This window comes from Crinia signifera, chromosome 2 (genome assembly GCF_055691185.1).
Source record: "Crinia signifera chromosome 2, ASM5569118v1, whole genome shotgun sequence".
In the NCBI taxonomy this organism is placed as follows: Eukaryota; Metazoa; Chordata; class Amphibia; order Anura; family Myobatrachidae; genus Crinia; species Crinia signifera.
Genome location: NC_139218.1, coordinates 395,099,922 through 395,120,917, shown reverse-complemented (window position 1 = coordinate 395,120,917; position 20,996 = coordinate 395,099,922). Strand labels below are relative to the sequence as shown.

The 20,996-nt window shown below is 45.7% G+C and overlaps 1 protein-coding gene across 1 annotated transcript; it reads left to right on the top strand.

Annotated features, from left to right (window-relative positions):
- The first annotated feature begins 2,338 nt into the window (after window positions 1-2,338).
- Window positions 2,339-19,079, top strand: LOC146058589 (odorant receptor 131-2-like). Its single transcript, XM_083170866.1, has 2 exons — window positions 2,339-3,164; window positions 18,901-19,079. Exons 1-2 carry the CDS (start codon window positions 2,339-2,341, stop codon window positions 19,077-19,079), a joined length of 1,005 nt encoding a protein of 334 aa, XP_083026992.1.
- The last annotated feature ends 1,917 nt before the right edge of the window (window positions 19,080-20,996 follow it).

Here is a 20,996-nt window from a genome sequence, read left to right as displayed (position 1 = left end):
GGCTCCCTGCAGCGTCTGCCGCAGGAGCTCAAATTCGCCGGTCAGGGGCAGCGCCTGACTCGTTGAATACTGGAACCAGCGAGGATCCGGAACGCGGCGGGCAGTGGCGAATGTGCAGCGAATCCTAAACAGGATTCGCTGCACGTCGTCAGTATTCTCATTGAATACTGCCCATGGTGTAATATGAATCAGGGACACTACATGTGTTGTAATTTTAATTGGAGTTACAATTGTGTGACCACACCCCTTCGTTGTGGGACCATTATCCTTTTCCCTGGCACTGGTCTGGGCTCTGCCTAATTTGGGGGGGGGGGCAGTGTTTGGTGAAATGAGTTCCACCACCTCTCCTGGACCACTTTAAGCCCTGCCCCCCACCGCAGGACAGTGCCGGTCCTGGGCGGGACATGGGAACGTCCACCAAAAAAACAGGACGTTCCTGCGGAAAGTGGGACAGTTGGGAGGTTTGCTACACAAAGATACACAGCATTTCCTGCAGTTCATTCCATACTTTTACCAAACTTTAGTAAATGCCTTTTTGTCATTCAGCATGAGGCATAAGCGATGGGATGACAAATGACAGGATAATCTCCATGGGACATTTCGGGAACACTTATTTACAGACTTCCCCAGCTGCTACAGTAGATGTCAGATCAATGTATCTTCTGCCACAATAAAGGGTTTAATTATAGTGAGGACTTTAGGGAACTGCAGTGGTATAAATACACGTGTAGTAGTCCGCTATGGATATGCCTATATTGAACAATGTATTATAATCAGCCATGACATACGGTCTCTTGTCTTCGCTGTTCCAGCAGATTGTCAGGCTAATGACGGGCCTTCTCTGTAAGTATATACTTGATGATTGCATTGTGCCAACACTACTGCAGCCTTGTTTTATACTGTACCAGGGGCATATCTAAGAGATGGACACAATAGCACAGATCTACAGTATGTATTTGTACACAGCAGCTGTGCTAAAATAGGGTATGGGTAAAAAACGGACTCGGACAGGACTCCGGGGGGGTGTCCTGTCCGGGGGGGCATCCTGTGACACCTGTCACCAGGGAGAGGAGGCGGGGTAGAATAAAGTCTCCCTGTATGGTCCGCGCATGTAGCAAAAACCGTAACAGTACGGACCACATGGGGAGGCTGTAATCTCCCCTTCCCCATGTCCCTGGTGAAAGCTATCACAGGCATCCTCCTGGACAAGACACCCCAAGACATGAATAATTGTAAAGAAAAAAGGAAACCACTGCGCTCGATTTGTAGCTGCTTAAAAGGGGGGTTATACACAATTTTATGTGAGGATTAAGCGCTTGAATATCATACTTATGTGCATGCAAAAAACAATAAAAAAATAAAATAAATAAAAATAAAATAATAAATAAAAGCAGCGGGGTGTTTGGTAGATTTGTACTTTGATGGTTCAAATAGCGGAGGTCGCCGTGAGGGTGGATGGTCAGCGTGCAAACGGAGTGAGAAGACGAAGACGGAAAAAGGCACCGCCATCCACAAACAACTGGAGGAGAGGTAAGGTTAGGGACAGATAGGGTATCCATACTCTTCCGGAAACCGCTGACCATCCACCCTGACGGCGACCTCCCCTATTTGAATCATCAAAGTGCAAATCTACCAAACACCCCGCTGGAGAAACTCCACTTACTCCAAAAGGAGTTATAAACATTAAGTGAAAAGTTTTGCTTTTATTTATTATTTTATTTTTATTAACTATTTTTTATTGTTTTGGGCATGCACATAAGTATGATATTCAAGCGCTTATTCCTCACATAAATCCCCCGGACATGACTTTCTAAGCTCCGGAATGCAGAGTTTGATGTCCGGTCCGGTCCGGCTTTCTGAGGTCTTGTCCGGTTTTTACTTAGTTCCGCTAAAATATGTACATCCAGCAAAAGGCGTTTTGTGTAGACACAGCATTGGATCAGCTGTATGATCATCGGTCAAGTGCGGAACCCACACGTTACTTAAGGGGATACCAATCTTCAGCACTTTCCTGTTAAGAATGGTATTGCCTTTAATTTGCTGTATAGGAGCCCAAAGAAACCTTTATGTGAACGTCCTCATCGAGTAAGGATGCTATACATACCCTACAGGACACATCTGTAAATAAAGTAAATACAAATGATTTCCCCTCTTACACCTTTAAATGCTATTACATCTGAAATGTATTTGCCATTTTTGCATCCCATAATCGCATTCTACTTATTTTTTTCTAGACTGAAGGAGGGAAGACAAAATGGTCACCTTTTCCAACTCCATTATGGTTAATTCGACACTTTTCTACAGTAATATGACCCAGGGATCCATTTCCAGCGGCAAGATGTCAAATGCTCAAAAAATTCTTCTTGAGACGTTGACAGTGATTTGCTTCTGCGTCTTCCTCTACTTCATCTCGCTCATCTTACACGTCTTCTTCACCACCCCTCACGTCCGAGACAACGCCCGATACGTCCTCTTCGCTCACATGCTGATTAATGATACGTTATATCTTGCAACTGGAATTATTCTGTTGTTGGCTTCCATGTCCCTGGTATATCTCCCCGTGCCTGTTTGTTACACAATAAGCAGTCTAGCAACAACTACATTTAGGATTACACCCTACAATTTGGCGGCCATGGCCCTGGAACGCTATGCAGCCATTTGTTTCCCTCTGAAACACGCAACACTATGTACATCACAGAGATCTAAGCACGCCATTGCCGTCATATGGGTTATTGGCCTCTTACCAAATGTTGCCGACTTCATTATACTGAGCACGTCGTCAGAGAGGGTTATATTATCTTTCAAAGTTTTATGTTCCTGGCAAGTATTAGCAGTGACACATGTGCAAGAGGTGATAAGATCCAACACCCTCATCATCAGCCTGGTTCTGGTGGGACTCATAATCATGGTCACGTATATTAGAGTGATGCTCATTGCAAGGACTGTGAGTTCCGGAAGCAGATCGGCCTCCAAGGCCGGTAGAACCGTCATGCTCCACGCGTTTCAGTTTCTCTTATGTTTGTTCTCCTTAATGTCTACCTTTATTGAAGCATATTTCCGAGAATACACCTACTTGTCTACAGTGAACTTCCTCCTGTTTATGTGCCTGCCGAGGTTCCTCAGCCCAATCATTTATGGGTTAAGGGATAAAGTGTTTAGTAGATGTATTCCAAAATTTCAACTTACAAAACCTTTGGGGCAAGTCATTCATTAGTTTCATGTAAACAAAAAATTACGGGAAAAGTCAAACAGGTGCTCAAAAAAACTATATAAATAAAAACCACCCTTTATACTGTAAATAGACAGGTATAGATTCTCCATTATATTATATGGACATTCTCCCACAATCTTTCTCAACACTTCCAGCTCTCTCCCTTACTAGGTCTCTCCTCCAACATGGGACAGAACAGAGGAGATATTGGGGGTTATTTTGGTTCATACACTCTCCTGTGCATTCGAATGGGTGATCTATGTTTTGCGTCTGCACATGTGCAGATGCAAGGTTCGTGCGGCCATGGCGAACATGGTATTCGCCGGTGCATGCACCCAAATGTGCGGGCAGGGGGCGTGGGGTGGCGGTCCGGGTCATTTGCATATGGAAACGTCCAGCATTTCAAGGGCGCCCCCATGAGAACACTGGGCGTTCTCATGCACATGCCCCGATGACACAGGTGTGGGGAGCGAACAGGTGACATCAACGGATGTCAGCTGATCACCCACTTCCTCCCGAGTGTCCACGCATATGTAAGTGACTTGAGAGGCACTTTTATATGCACCTGCCAACCATCGAATGATGTGGGTGGATCCTACTAGGCTGCGAATGGATGTTACTGTGTAACATCCATCCGCAGGCCCTGCAAGGGAAACGCCCTTGGGAATGGGCGGCGGCCAGGCCACCATTTGCAAGGTGGGGTTTGGTGGACTCGCTGCGAATAACACCCATTGGGGGAAATATACTAAGATGTGTATTCTACTTCACTTGTGATGTTGCTATGGGCAACCAATCACATCCTGTCTACTACCTTCTAGAGGGTGCTAAATAAATAAGAAGTAGTTTCTGATCACATGTAGAATACACATCTTAGTAAATTTCCCATGTTGTGTAATATTGATTTTAATGCACAGAAAGCTTCCAAAAATACCCATATTTAATATTTCACAAATTAATTACATTCCTACTAAACATGTCAAAATACTACAAAAATTGCGTATCAGTGTATGCCTATTACTATGTCTAATATTACGATTACTGTTTTAAATTATTTAAAATGTGATAAAATATTTTCAAAAAAAAAATACAATTAAATGCATGCAACACACCCAAAACCATTATGTTGTACTTTGCAGAATTTCACCCCAGTAATGACTAGAGATGAGCGGGTCCGGATCCCCGAGATCCGACAGATCCGAATATCGGGGATCCGGGCCAGATCCGAGCCGGCTCGGGAGTTCCCGCCTGAAATCCGGCCAATAACGAGGCCGAACGTCATCATCGCGCTGTCGGATTCTTGCGGGAGCGGGATCTTATAAAAGACGCACACGCGCCCTGCCATCTTCACTCCAATCTTGGAGAGGGAAGAGGGTGGTTGGGAAGCTCCGTGTGCTCCGTGCTGTGCTCTGTGCCATGTGCTCCGTGCTGTGCTCCGTGACCTGCCCTGTGCCCTCACTGCCCTGTGCTGTGCTCCGTGCCATGTGCTCCGTGCTGTGCTGTGCTCCGTGACCTGCACTGTGCCCTCACTGCCCTGTGCTGTGCTCCGTGACCTGCCCTGTGCCCTCACTGCATTGTGCTGTGCTGTGCTCCGTGACCTGCCCTGTGCCCTCACTGCCCTGTGCTGTGCTGTGCTCCGTGACCTGCCCTGTGCCCTCACTGCCCTGTGTCGTAGACTTGAGAGTCAGTGACTGTTTATAGGCCTGAGCCCTGTAGTGTGATTTAACTAACTAGGTGCTGCAGTGCTCACACGCAGGGGCTGCAGTGTCCACTGTCCAGGGGCTGTACTGTGGCCCGTGCCCTGTTGTGATTTATTTAGCCCTAAGCCCTGTGTTGTGATTTATTTAGCCCTGAACCCTGTGTTTTTTGTGATTTAACTAACTAACTCAGTGCTGCAGTGCTCACACGCAGGGGCTGCAGTGCTGCTGAGTAGGACACTGTGTACAGGGGCTGCAGTAATACAAGGGCTGTGTCAAGTGTGACGGCCTATATCTTATCCATTGTCCAGTGTCACAAGTCACTCACGACATATATCCTGTGTCCTGTCCTGTGTGACGACTGACGACATATCCTGTGTCCAGTGTGACGACATATATCCTGTGTCCAGTGTGACGACATATATCCAGTGGCCAGTGTGAGGACAATATATCCAGTGGCCAGTGTGAGGACAATATATCCTGTGTCCAGTGTCACAAGTCACAACATATATCCTGTGTCCAGTGTGACATGTAATGTGTGCCGGCATATATCCTGTGTCCAGCGTGACATATATCCATTGTCCAGAGTGACGACATATATCCAGTGTCCAGTGTGACAACATATATCCAGTGTCCAGTGTGACGACATATATCCAGTGCCCAGTGTGACGACATATATCCTGTGTCCAGTGTGACGACATATATCCTGTGTCCAGTGTGACGACATATATCCATTGTCCAGTGTGACGACATATATCCTGTGTCCAGTGTGACGACATATATCCAGTGTCCAGTGTGACGACATATATCCTGTGTCCAGTGTGACGACATATATCCAGTGGCCAGTGTCACAACAATATATCCTGTGTCCAGTGTCACAAGTCACAACATATATCCTGTGTCCAGTGTGACATGTAATGTGTGCCGGCATATATCCTGTGTCCAGCGTGACATATATCCATTGTCCAGTGTGAAGACATATATCCAGTGTCCAGTGTGACGACATATATCCAGTGTCCAGTGTGACGACATATATCCAGTGTCCAGTGTGACGACATATATCCATTGTCCAGTGTGACGACATATATCCTGTGTCCAGTGTGACGACATATATCCAGTGTCCAGTGTGACGACATATATCCTGTGTCCAGTGTGACGACATATATCCAGTGGCCAGTGTGACAACAATATATCCTGTGTCCAGTGTCACAAGTCACAACATATATCCTGTGTCCAGTGTGACATGTAATGTGTGCCGGCATATATCCTGTGTCCAGCGTGACATATATCCATTGTCCAGTGTGAAGACATATATCCAGTGTCCAGTGTGACGACATATATCCAGTGTCCAGTGTGACGACATATATCCAGTGTCCAGTGTGACGACATATATCCAGTGTCCAGTGTAAAAGTAATAAATAAAATAAAAACACATTTTTGGAGGATGATGGAGGAGGAAATAGTGGGAGATCAGCAACCTGATAGAAGTGCTGAAGCTGCTACCACCAGTCATGACAAGCCGATACCTCTTTGTGTTTGCTGTTTGGAGCATTTCTCTTTTTTGGGGATAGTTTATTAAACTGCCACCCTGTCTGCCCCTGCAGTGCCACTCTGCCAGTTTGGAAGTGTAAGGTCCACATGTATGTGATGCCGACTGCTGTCGCTTAGCTCAGTCATCCAGCTACCTCGGTATACCCTTTTGGCCCAACTACAGTAAATGAAAACAATTTTGTAAGCTGTGAAGTGATCAAAATTGACTAGAAATGAGTGGAAACTAATGTTATTGAGGTTAATAACACTTTAGGGGCAAAAACAGGCCCAAATTCTGTTATTTTAGCCATTTTTAGCATTTTTTTCATAAAAATCCAGATCCAAAACCAAAACCCACAAGGGTGGTTTTGCCAAAACCAATCCAGATCCAAAACACGAAGGGAGATCCAGATCCAAAACCAAAACCCGAAAAAGTGGCCGCCGCGCATCTCTAGTAATGACATGTAATTATTGGCCTAATTACAGTAAGTGAACAAGTATTCCTTTGTACATACGCTTCTGCCCCATAGGCACACATTTCCGCACATGCCCAGTTCATCTAAATCATAAATTAAAAATGATATGTTATGTAAATTATTTTATGCAATTTTTATGGAACAATTCTACAGGTTACAGTTAATGCAATGTTTGATTAGATTGAATGCATTACATTACATCGCTCCTCGGCAATATTAAACAATAATGTAAGAAATTTACAAAATAATAATTTAGTAACAGGAATTTGAGCATTTTTTTTTGTCTGAAATGTATGTGCTCTATATATATATATATATACATTTAGAGAGAGAGGTAGAGAGATAGAAAGAGAGAACACATATTTCAGAACTCCACTACAAAAGAGATATTGACAGTTTTCAATTAACTGATTTAAAGTTGATGGGGAGGAGAAGTGCCCCCTTGGGAGCAGGAGCCCGGCGGCAGATGCCTCCATTGCCTCCCAGAGTTCTGCCTCTGGTCGTACTGTCTTCTTCTTCTTCTTCTTCTTCTTCTTCTTCTCAAAGAGGTTACATATTTATGCGTTTGTATTGTTTGTGTGGATTTATTATTTTTTCAATTAATATTATTACACTGTCTATTTTCAAATGAACTGTCTGGTTTATAAATTGTGCTTTTTATGTGGCTCCAAATGTATTTATTTATGGATCTAACACCCTTATACCCCTTTTCAACTAGCATAAATATCCTGGGTTTTCGCATGGGAGCGCGCGGGACCCTGGATTTCAGGCAGGTGGCAACGCTCCCTGTAGAAATAACCCAGGTCGTGAGACCCGGCATTTCTACCAAGGTAGCTACCAGGGTTGAACACGGGTTTACCCTGGGTCACTGTGTAGGGTACTTGTGTGGCATCCTACAATATGATTGTATATATGTGTAAAAAAATGAAGAAACCTTTTATAAATGTACTAAAGATGTGTCTTCCTCGCAGAGGGGAAAATATTGCATTATTTATGTGATTTTTGGGAAGGACTTTATTGGATTGTCAGCAAGTGGCGATTATTGTGTTAAAGTGTCCCCATAGACTTGTCACAGTATACAGATGTCTCGCTGATGGCTGACGGTTGTCAAGTGGGAGATTATAAGAATAATAAAGTTGGCTGGAGTGTGGCTGGCACCAGGACAGCCGTTATTACCTGGCAGTTCCCCTCAGAGACTGGTAGTCAGCAGAGCTACACAGCAGGCAGGGCGGATAGTGGTGCTGTGGAAGGCCGGGACACTGACAGCATCCAATATGGGGAGTGGTGAGTGTTGAACCCTGCCCCGGCAAGCCCAGCACTGCCTTATATGTTTAGTGACACCCAGGATTACCTACACCTTGCGAACAGCCAGTAGAAGGGGACTAAACCCGGCCGGCTTACCTGGCCTGGGGATGTCCTTACAGAATCGTCATTCTGCCATTAAATAAATAAAGAGCATACAGTAATAAGCTAAATCCGGTGAAAACTAGAGATGTGCACCGGACACTTTTCGGGTTTTGGGTTTTGGGTTTTGGATTCTGATTACCTTGAGGTTTTGGGTTCTAATGGGTTTTGGCAAAACACCTCCTAAGTGTTTTGTGTTTGGATTTATTTGGGTTTTGGGTTCTGATTTTTTTGTTAAAAAAGCCTAAAAACAGCTAAAATTGCAGAATTTGGTGTTTTTTTTGCTCCTACGCTATGTTGACCTCAATAACATTCATTTACACTCATTTCCAGTGTATTCTGAACACCTCACACCTCACAATATTGTTTTTATTGCCAAAGTTTGCACTGAGGTAGCTGGATAACTATGCTAAGCCACACAAGTGTGCGGCACAAACACGTGGCTCATGTAAGAGTGGCACTGCAGCGGCAGACATGATGGCAGTTTAAAAAAATAGGCCCATAAAAGATACCTATCTGGCTTGATCATGCACTGTTTACCATGTGCAGCCAAGGAGCGGTGGGCATTTTGTGCAGCACAGAGTTTGTCTGCAAGTGTGTAACTGTTTCGATCACTTTAACATCCAACAAGACCCCTATCTGGCTTGATTGTGTGATAATGTAATCTGATTGTTTAATTTTGTGATTATTATTCATTTATTATTACCAGTCGTCTCTTAAATCATTGCCTAATGGGTGTAGGGGAGTGGGCTAATCAATTTTAAGGTGGCAGATGGAAGATGTAATGTAATGTAAACCATCACTAGCATTGGTTGCAGCAGTGGGAGTAACTGACCCGGCTGTGCAGATAAGGAGGATGCTGACAGCGATGATGTCAAAGGGAGAGCCAGCGAACTGTTGCTCCATGCAGCGCTGGAAAACTTTGCTGCCCGTGGTGATGCCATAGGGCATGCGTAACCATCACTAGCATTGGTTGCAGCAGTGGCAGTAACTGATGGACCCGGCTGTGCAGATAAGGAGGATGCTGACAGCGATGATGTCAAAGGGAGAGCCAGCGAACTGTTGCTCCATGCAGCGCTGGAAAACTTTGCTGCCCGTGGTGATGCCATAGGGCATGCGTAGGAAGACGTAGCACCCAATAGGGGTCATGAAGGCAGTAAGCATGGAAGAGGCTCTGTCCAGAGGGATCTGCCAAAACCCACACTTGGCATTCAGGGTACTAAAGACCGTTGCACCTGGCATGTCAGTGATCACCTGCTCGATGGTGCAGAGTGTGTATCTGTTTTGGTCAGTTTAATATTTCATAAGACCCCTATCTGTCTTGATTGTGATTATGATTATTTATAATTAATTTCATCTGATTTTTAATTTGGTGATTAGTAATATTATTCATTTATTATTTATTATTACCATTCGTCTCGTCAATCATTGCCTAATGGGTGGAGTGGAGGGGGCTAATCAATGACTAGGTGGCAGCTGGAAGAGTTCTATCTGGCTGCGACTTCTGTAACTCTATTGATCGCTAGGGTGGATTCAGATGATCTGGCTCGCTAGGCGGGTGTTCCCTTTGCTCACTGCTTCACATGCGTCCCTCGTGAAGCTGTGCGCTCTGTCGAGGAGGATGTCCTTTGCCGGTAGAGAAGTACTGATCTTCTCTCAAGGTGTTACGACTCGTAGCTGCACTCCCCTGCTACAACCTCAAAACAAGCACCAAGACCCCTATCTGGCTTGATTGTGCACTGTTTACACAGTGCAGCCGAGGAGCAGTGGGCGATTGGTGCAGCAATCAATTACTCTCATTAGTGGAATGCAATCAGTTGTATGCATTTAAAAGACAAGTCCCTCATACGAATGACTCTCAGCAGTGGGCACCAGACCAGACAGGTAGATGAAGCAGTACTAGACACCACACGGTAGATACTGCAGTACTAGGCACAAGACCGGTAGATAAGGCAGTACTAGGAAGTACTAGGCACCAGACGGTAGATACGGTAGTACTAGGCAGTGGGCACTAGACCAGACAGGTAGATGAGGCAGTATTAGTTGTGTGTGTATCTGTTTTGGTCAGTTTAATATTTAACAAGACCCCTATCTGGCTTGATTGTGATTATGATTGATTGATTGATTATTAAGTAATTTAATGATGTGATTGATTCATGGTCGAAACCCCGTTTAACAACTTTCCTAATCCTGACCCTGATGTGCAGTTTGTGTCTGTGCTGAAAGATCCCAATCTCAAATGGCAGACTGAACAACCTGTGGATAGCCATATTTCAAAAAATGTGAATGGGCTTGTGTGGCAGCCCACTACAGGATACCCCCTGTGCCCCTGGAGTGCCCCCAAAGAAGTTTAATTGCAGCCAATGCTGCTCAGAGGAAGACTGCAGGGATGTGAGGGGTTAAACAGCCCCAGCTCAGTCCATGTGCAGGGAGCCTGACACCCCCCTGATTGGCTGCCCAGGGAGCGCAAAAGGAGAGGTCAGAGGTGAAATGAAACTGTGCAGCGTGACGGAGGAGGGTTTGCAGCAGCGTGAGAGAGGATGACACGTGCTTAGAGAGAGAAGACAGGCTGGGCACCCTAAAGATCCACAGAGAGGAGAGCAGCAGAGTGCGCAGCCTGGAAGCGTGCAGAAGTGAGACCCGCTAGAGAGGAGAGAGCCGGGCAGCGTTTCCGTGCAGGAGACCCGGCGGTGATGGACAGCGGCGCACACAGAGAGAGCCAGCAGCCAGCATCATGAGGAAGGCAAGAGGGAGGCCCTGCAGAGTGCCAGCCGTGACACCAGGGAGACGCTACCGGCCGGAGCCGGCAAAAGCAGCAGAGTACAAGGGTGCCCTACCCCCACTCAGCCTGTACCCTTCCTGCCCCAGCCCTGACTCCCCCAAGTCAGGGAGATCACATTCTCACCCATGAAGATGGTGATGGTGACACAATTTTAAAAGAGGACAGAGAACAATCTCATGCACATGAGACCACTGTGCTTGATACAAGACAGACCAGAGTCCACCTAAAGGTGTCGGCTATTACAGCATCCCTAAAAGTCTCAAGGCTCCAAAAAAAATTAGGCAGTGAGCCGCTGACCAGACAGGTACAGCAGTATTAGGCAGTGAGCCCCAGATCAGACAGGTAGATACGGCAGTATTAGGCAGTGAGCCCCAGACCAGACGGTACATAAGGCAGTATAGCCAGTGAGCCCCAGACCAGAAAGGTAGAGATATACGGCAGTATTTAATTATTTATTAGCCAGTGAGCCCAAGACCAGACGGTACATACGGCAGTATAGCCAGTGAGCCCCAGACCACAAAGGTAGAGATATACGGCAGTATTTAATTATTTATTAGCCAGTGAGCCCCAGACCAGACGGTACATACGGCAGTATAGCCAGTGAGCCCCAGACCACAAAGGTAGAGATATACGGCAGTATTTAATTATTTATTAGGCAGGCAGTATTTAATTATTTATTAGCCAGTGAGCCCCAGACCAGACGGTACATACGTCAGTATAGCCACTGAGCCCCAGACCAGAAAGGTAGAGATATACGGCAGTATTTAATTATTTATTAGCCAGTGAGCCCAAGACCAGACGGTACATACGGCAGTATAGCCAGTGAGCCCCAGACCACAAAGGTAGAGATATACGGCAGTATTTAATTATTTATTAGGCAGGCAGTATTTAATTATTTATTAGCCAGTGAGCCCCAGACCAGACGGTACATACGGCAGTATAGCCAGTGAGCCCCAGACCACAAAGGTAGAGATATACGGCAGTATTTAATTATTTATTAGGCAGACAGTATTTAATTATTTATTAGCCAGTGAGCCCAAGACCAGACGGTACATACGGTAGTATAGCCAGTGAGCCCCAGACCACAAAGGTAGAGATATACGGCAGTATTTAATTATTTATTAGCCAGTGAGCCCCAGACCAGACGGTACATACGGCAGTATAGCCAGTGAGCCCCAGACCACAAAGGTAGAGATATACGGCAGTATTTAATTATTTATTAGGCAGGCAGTATTTAATTATTTATTAGCCAGTGAGCCCCAGACCAGACGGTACATACGGCAGTATAGCCAGTGAGCCCCAGACCACAAAGGTAGAGATATACGGCAGTATTTAATTATTTATTAGCCAGTGAGCCCAAGACCAGACGGTACATACGGCAGTATAGCCAGTGAGCCCCAGACCACAAAGGTAGAGATATACGGCAGTATTTAATTATTTATTAGGCAGGCAGTATTTAATGATTTATTAGCCAGTGAGCCCCAGACCAGATGGTACATACGGCAGTATAGCCAGTGAGCCCCAGACCACAAAGGTAGAGATATACGGCAGTATATAATTATTTATTAGGCAGGCAGTATTTAATTATTTATTAGCCAGTGAGCCCCAGACCAGACGGTACATACAGCATATAGCCAGTGAGCCCCAGACCACAAAGGTAGAGATATACGGCAGTATTTAATTATTTATTAGGCAGGCAGTATTTAATTATTTATTAGCCAGTGAGCCCCAGACCACAGACCGCCAGACTGGCAGATTCAGTGCAGGCAGCAGTGCAGCACCAGTGGACTATATATATTTATATTTAATATAATTAATTAATAATTATATATATAATAAATGGCACAGCACAGCACCAGAGGTATGCCCCAGCACAGAGGAGACAGTAGTACTACAGGCAGGTACACACAGTTAGACTGTTCTCCTAAGCAGAGGAGAACATAGTACACAGCAGCACTGAGGGAGACAGCCCTAGCAAATAAAATAATTAATTACAGCACAGCTCACCAGAGGTAGACCGCACAGAGGAGACAGTAGTACTACAAGTACACAGTTAGACTGTTGTCCTAAGCTGAGAACAGAGTACACAGCAGCACTGAGGGAGACAGCCCCAGCAAATAAAATAATCAATTACAGGCAGCACAGCACACCAGAGGTAGACCGCACAGAGGAGACAGTAGTACTACAAGTACACAGTTAGACTACTACACAGCAGCACTGAGAGACAGCACCAGCGATTGCAAAAGCTCAAGGTCAAGCTCAAGTTTAAGCCCCAGCAGCAGCACCAACACACCCTCTCCCAACCCACTACTTGACTGGAGTGAAGATGGCGGGCGCGCGGCAGCTGCTTATAAAGCCTCACGAAATCCGACGCCGGGAGATGACGTTCTAATCATGCGGACGGACCGAGTCAGGCGGGAATCTCCGAGCGCTGCTCGGAATCGGGCTCGGAATGATGACATCCGTGGGGGCTCGGATCTCTGAAATCCGAGCCCGCACATCTCTAGTGAAAACACCAGGGGACGCTCCAAACTAGTGCTAGTTATACTTCAGGAGACTTTCAGAGATAGAGAAAGGCTTGACACATTTAGCAAGAGGAGAGCTGCTATCGGTCCTATCTGAGTGGCAGGCAGTTAAAGGACAGTTGCAGAAGCCATTTTGGTGACACGGAGAGGAATAAATCTGCATCATCACACCTTTAGTGTTACCAGAAGCGTTATTAATAGATTGCTCTGGATGACCACAGAGAGTGCAGCATATCAGAGTATCCGACTAGCCTAAGTTGCTGAGAGCCATGGATGCCTGTATAGACGTATAAAATATCTTATGAAGCCGCGTTGAGTATGGAACTGTGTTAAATACTTATTCATTTCGAGGTCAGTAATCTCTACATCAACAGTATCTGCAGCATGGATATAATGGGGCAGATGTATCAAGCTTTAACAAGAGATAAATCCAAGGGTGATAAGGAGAGATAAACGTCCAGCCAATCACCTGCGAACTGCCATGTTACAGCCTGTGTTGAAAAAAGTCAGTAAGGAGCTGATTGGCCGGACGTTTATCTCTCCTTATCACCCTTGCGTTTATCTCTTGTTAAAGCTTAATACATGTTATCTCTTCATTCCAAAGGAAAGTTTATTATTACAGACTGTGCTGTATTAATCTTTAAGGAAGGAAAGAACTGAAATAAACTGTGACTCACCTGTAGTTGTATCCCGGACTGGAGTGAATTCATGTTCCAGTAAAAATAAATCGGTTGTGTTCTTGTGAAAGTGATCATTTGTTTACTATGTTACCTTATGTTACCTTATGAAACAGTACCAAATTGTAATTTGAGTGTTGTAATAAATACAGTTCAATTAATCGGTGTTGCTGTATTTCACCTGAGAAGAGAAGATCTCCGGAATCCATAATTACCTATCCTAGGAGAATTCTACACCTATCTAGAACGCTCAATAAAATTGAAGATAATACTTACCAACCCGAGGTAAGGTCACACCAGTCACAAAGAAGCCAGTGTCTCACAGATTGCATCTGGCTTCATTACAATGATGGATTTTACCTGGGGAGGGCTGCAGTCCTGCAGCCCATAGGCAAAAGCCCCCACTGGAGGTGACCATAGCTAGGAACAGGGGAAGCACAACAGAACTCTGTGCGATAATTTTACTAAGGTGCCATGTTCCTGCATCGTGGAGTGAACAGCCTCTCCACAGAGCTCCGTGCCATATCCCGACCCCCAACACCTGCAACCTGTCGGCGACGCGAAGACACCGCTCCAGGTCCCCCTGGCAGACTCCTGACATCATGGACAAATTTATGTCCCCGCCGCTGTCCGCAAAATCCCCCTGCTACCTCCGCAACAACAAAGACAGGAGAAGCGGAGAGGCAAGCATGCTATGGCGCCGCATCAGGACAACGCCCAGGGAACCCCGGTGGCTAAAAAGCACATTACTGAGCCGGATTTCACCACAGACTCACCACAGGAGCAGCTAGGTACATCACCTATCACATACAGTGATTTAGTGGATGCTATACACTCGACCATGGCACCTCTGCTGCAAAAAGCAGTTGCAGATATAGCCTCACAGATACATGTGCTGACTGATAGAGTCTCAGTGGTTGAACATAACATTGGGGAACATACTGATCAGATCTCTGTCTTGCAAAAGTCAGTCCAAAAATTACAAATTGAGAATAGGCGTTTGTCTGACAGTCTGGACAATATTGAAAATAGAACCAGACGTAATAATTTAAGAATAGCAGGCTTGCCTGAACAACTAAAAGGCCCACAGCTGGAACATTGTGCGTAACACACTACCAGCGCTGCTACAGATAAACACTGCTTGTGCAGATATTGTGGTGGAAAGAGTCCACAGGCTGGGCAACCACCAACCTACACCTAACGAGAGACCAAGGATAGTGATATTTAAAGTCCTTAACTACCCACAGAGGCAATTGATATGGAATGCATCTCGCAAAATTAACCCCATCAAGTGGGAAGGGAATACCCTGCATATATACCAGGATTTTTCCATTGAGCTCTCCGGAGCTCGGCGATCTTATGCGACAGTTTGCACTACACTGGTACAATCCAAAAGGAAATTTTGGTACTCTTTACCTAGCACGGCGCCCACGATGTCCATCGCGGTCATCGGGGGTAAAAAATCGCGGGCATCGCGGCCATCGCATGCACTAAAAAAACGGGTGCGACGCGATGCCCGCGATGCCCGCGATTTCCCATAGGGATCAATGTTAAAAGTGTGATTGGACGCGATTTTACTGTTCAATGCCTCAATGCCCGTGATTTGTCCATAGGAAACAATGTTAAATGGGCCACAGAGCCCTAATAGTCCCCCTGAAGTCTGAAATGGCCCCCACAATTGTTAACGCCACCCCACGATCAACGTGAACCCGAAGCGTGGCGAGCGCAGCGAGCCCGCGAGGGGCGGCGGTACGCGTCCTCCGACTTTTTCATACCCCCACTATCCACGTCGGCGTGGAGTTGAGAATAGAATAGTGTGGCGAGCGCAGCGAGCCACCGAGCCCGAAGCGTGGCGAGCGCAGCGAGCCCCGCGAGGGGACGCGGATACCTGTGAAGCCCGCGAAGGGACGCGTTTACCTGTGAAGGTATCCGCGTCCCCTCGCGGGGCTCGCTGCGCTCGCCACGCTTCGGGCTCGGTGGCTCGCCACTCTATTCTATACTCAACTCAACGCCGACGTGGATAGTGGGGGTATGAAAAGGTCGGAGGACGCGTACCGCCGCCCCTCGCGGGCTCGCTGCGCTCGCCACGCTTCGGGTTCACGTTGATCGTGGGGTGGCGTTAACAATTGTGGGGGCCATTTCAGACTTCAGGGGGACTATTTGGGCTCTGTGGCCCATTTAACATTGTTTTCTATGGAAAAATCGAGGGCATTGAGGCATTGAACAGTAAAATTGCGTCCAATCACACTTTTAACATTGTTCCCTATGGGAAATCGCGGGCATCGCGTCGCACCCGTTTTTTAGTGCATTTGATGGCCGCGATGCCCGCGATGGGCGCCGTGCTAGGTAAAGAGTACCGAAATTTTTTTATATTGTTTCCAGCTAAGTTACGGATCTTTGCTCAGACTGGTTCTGGATATCGCGATTTTAACAATGCTGCAGAAGCTGAAGCTTTCTCGAAAGGAGAGAGTACCACACGTGACGCAGAAGATATATCAGACGCGCCAAATGGCTGAGTCTTAACATTACTATATCAATATGTTCCATGTGCTCTGTATTGGGATTCTTGTTTAAAATCTATTCTTAATTATTCATCTCTGCCGTGGAGATAGAATCGTTATTTCTGCAGATTTCATAATGTGTTAGACTTTTTTAAATAGTGATCTGTTTTCAAATAGCTGTTTACATTATTATTTACTATGTTATTGCCGACATACCATATGTTATGCCTTTAGAGTATTAAGCTCTTGTGAGGTTTATATGAGGGGAACGTGGGTATTAGGAGCTATGACGATACCTGAAGTTCTTTAAGTTAGTTCACCTGATGTGTGGCATACAGGAGATGCCCGCACCAGGAAAAAATTTCGGAAGTCCAGATTAGATTTAAATATGGCTGTTGTGGCTAAGGTCACACTTTGTAATTTGTTATATTGCTTTATTCTATTTGTTGTCTATATCTGTGTTGTGTGTCTTGTCCTAGTAACTGTGTCACAATAAAATAACAAAGTGGAGTCGCAATAATAGGGACATCTTTATAAAGAAATTTCTCTGAACACTAAAAGAGCGAATAATACTACAAAACAAAAGTACGAGTTTTGTTAATAAATGAGGACACAAGCTATCATAATAGCCATTTACAGCAAAAGCAACTGAGATGCTGAACAACCTTTGAAAATCAACACTGATTAACAGAATATACAGGGGACATCTCCCAGGAGGAAACCGATCCATCAGTGTTTGAAAGCGAGAATATCTACAAAAAGAAAAAGATACATTTGTAACAGTAAAGTTGCAATAAATAATAAATACACTGCTAAAGTCAGCCCCTAGGACAGTGGTTCCCAAACTGTGCGCCTAGGCACCCTGGGGTGCCTCGGAGCACTTGCAGGGGTGCCTCAGGTTGGTGGTCCAGAACCAATTCAAATTATTTATGGCCAATGAAATAGGCAAAATCAGTGCTTGTTGCTTCCAATTAAGAATATGTGGGTAAACAGAAGGTCCACATAACTGGACCTAAGGAAAACATTTAAATCACAACTTACTTAATATTTTTTCGTGAAATTAGTAACCAACTTTTGGCCTGGGGTGCCGTGAAAAATATTCTGATACTTAAGGGTGCCGTGATTCAAAAAGTTTGGGAACCACTGCCCTAGGAGACCAAGCATATACAAAGTAACATATGAGTACACACCACATAAAAACTGTCAATAAGGGCAATAACAGCCCAGAAATAATATTGCAGAGGAAAGCAGACACCACGACCTAACAGCTAGGTCTGTTTTTTAAACACACTTCTTTTCTAAACTTTTGTCACAGAATATCTATATTCTATACACAGCTTTTAAATTAAATATACCCCTTAAAGAAGGGGCATTCTTAAGGAACCCAATAAAAGTTAATTTTTATTACCCCCATTTCCCATATCAGTGGAATCAGTGGAATAAAGGGACCATTAGTATGCACCTACTGTATCTCTTTCCTTCTTCTTCTTTTTTCTACCGTGGGCTAATTGAGTCAGGCCCCAGGCCCGTGCACCATACCAGGCCCCAGGCCTGTGCTCCCAGTCAGGCACTAGGCCTGTGGCCATAGACAGGCACTAGGCCTGAGCTGCAGATAGGGTCTGTAGGATTGTTGAAAGTGACTTTGGCATTAGGCCATATCCACTCTAGAGGTGGATAGGCAGGCGCTAGGCCTGTGAGTAGTATTCAGGCCCCTAGGCCTGCAGGTGAGTAGGGAAGGGCACTAGGCCCCATATTTTTGTGGTTTCCTGTGGGTGGTTGGGGTTAAGAGGTGGACGTGCTCCGCGGCAGTCCCCTCGTGGGTACCCAAGTAGGGAAAGGGTGTGCAAATGCTGGCCAGCTCTAGGTAGGAAGGAAGTGTATCACCAAAGGTTAGGCAGAGGTTGAAGGGACTGTTTGTTGGTAAAGTCTTGAACTATGTGTATATTGCATCCGTGCAGAGCAAAGTTGTTTAGGTTGTTATAGTTGTGTTGCACCACACACTTAGTCAGTTCTAGGGCTTTGTGTTGTAGGTATAGTAGTTGTGTCACGTTTAGGTAGTGTTAGGCTCTGCATGTGTCCGGTGTTCTTGTCTCCTTACAGGGACCTGTGAGGAGAACCGAGGGGAGAAGTACAAGAGTGAGGACGGTGAGTGTCATCTTGTCCATCTGCATGTTTGTGCCTGCCTGTCTCCCTTTCTTCCTCAATCCAGGGCGTACGTGGACCTTGCATCTCCGTGCAAGGTCAAGACCTCACTTAAGTGCGTGAGTGCCAATAGGTGACACTCCGGGCTCTGAGGCTGTGCCGATGATGATGTTTCCCGGAGCCCGGAGGGTGCCTCTGTAGTGACGTGGATGAAGGGCGCATCGGTCTTCATCCAGGAGGAACAGCTCTCACCTACTCTTCTTCCTCCTAGGTGTTCATGTCCGGGTGCCGGAGAATTCCAGGACTGTGGTTTGTCACGGCCTGAAGGTGAGAGGGTGCGGCGCAAGGTAAATGGTCGACACCTGCACGGCATCAGGCAGCAGGCACCACACCGCCCCTACACCCCTCTCACATAAATTAACTGGCAGAACAAACCTGCGAGGAATTAATCAAACCTTTGGGAAATATAAAGTGGAGAGCGTACCAACCCATCAGCTCTGAACTGTCCTTTTTCAAACACAGCCCGTAAAATGACATTAGCTGATGTATCAAGCTTCAAAAAGTGATAACATGGAGATTGATAAACAACCAGCCAATCAGCTCCTACCTGTCATTTCTCAAACCCAGCCTGTAACATGGCAGGTGAGAGCTGATTGGCTGGCTGTTTTTCACTCACCATTAATCATTTTTTAAAGCTTGATACATTTGGTTCTAAGACTTGAAAAAAATGGCTCAGGGGCAACTTTTGCTCACACCCTATGGCCAACTTGCCTACTCTCCTGGATCAGCCTATAGGCTCCTGTAAAAATTGCGTAATGTTAACCCCCCCTGACCGGAAGGGTATGCAAGTCTCCTGGAGTCAACGTCCCCCTCCATCCTCGCACCCATATGCTCCCCGTAGCCTTGAAAGTGGGAGGTCTAGGGATGCCAGTGACGCAAATTACGCTGAATCCCGTCATCATACCCTGTAATCTGGGAATAGAATAGCAGGGGCGGGGCTACACTGACATTTTCCTACATCCAGGCCCCTGCACCACCCACTCGTGTTGAGGTCATGCAACCTATTATACAGACCTGGCTGCACCCTCCTACAAAGGCCAGAAAGTCGCATAGAACTACAGCATAGAACTACAAGAACCAGAATGGGTACAATAAAACAATTACTAAATAACATGACAAAGAGAGTATTCTATACCATTTATCGAAAGCTGGCATATGATATGCTTTCATTCAAGCCTTTAGGTGATACTATATCTAGATTGAGGGGGACATTTACCAAAATGGATTCGTAGAAAAAAGGTGTATTCGTAGGGAGAAATACACCTTTTTTTTACGAATTTGTATTTTCGGGATTTACCATCCCAAAAATACAACAATTCGTAGTCCTAAAGATGGAACATTCGTATTTGTATTTACAAATACGAATGTCTACACCATCGATAGGATACGACAGAAATCACCATTCAAAAGAATGGTGGTTTCTGATTTACTAAGCAGCCGTACTGATAATACGGCTGCTAAGTGGTGTAAAACACCCACGCAAATACGACAGGAAAATAGAACACCATTTTCCTGTTCTATTTGCGTTTTAGCCTGCACGGATCAGTCAGATCCGTGCAGGCTTCAGTGTAAAAAAATAGAAAAATTAAATAAATAAAAAAAATTTTTTTATGCAAGTCCCCCCGGCCAAAGCATTAACCCTACCGACCAGTCAGCCTGGCCAGGGGCCCTGGGGGAGTGGGGACCCCCCCAATAAAGGGGTCCCCCCCCTCCAGGACTTACCTGACCAGGCTGAAGCCTGGTGCTGTCCTCGATGCCCCTGGGCGGTGGGCATCGAGCTGATAGCGGTGTAAAAAATAGAACAAACGATTGTTTTTTACTGTGGCACTACAAGTGCCAGCAAGCCTCCCCAGCAAGCTGGGACTTGGAGAACCACAAGTCCCAGCCTGCTGGGCATTAAAGGGGCCGCTGGGTCTTGTAGTGCCACAGTAAAAAAAATAGTTAAATAAAACACACTGACACCCATTTTAAATAAAAGTTTAATACACACATTA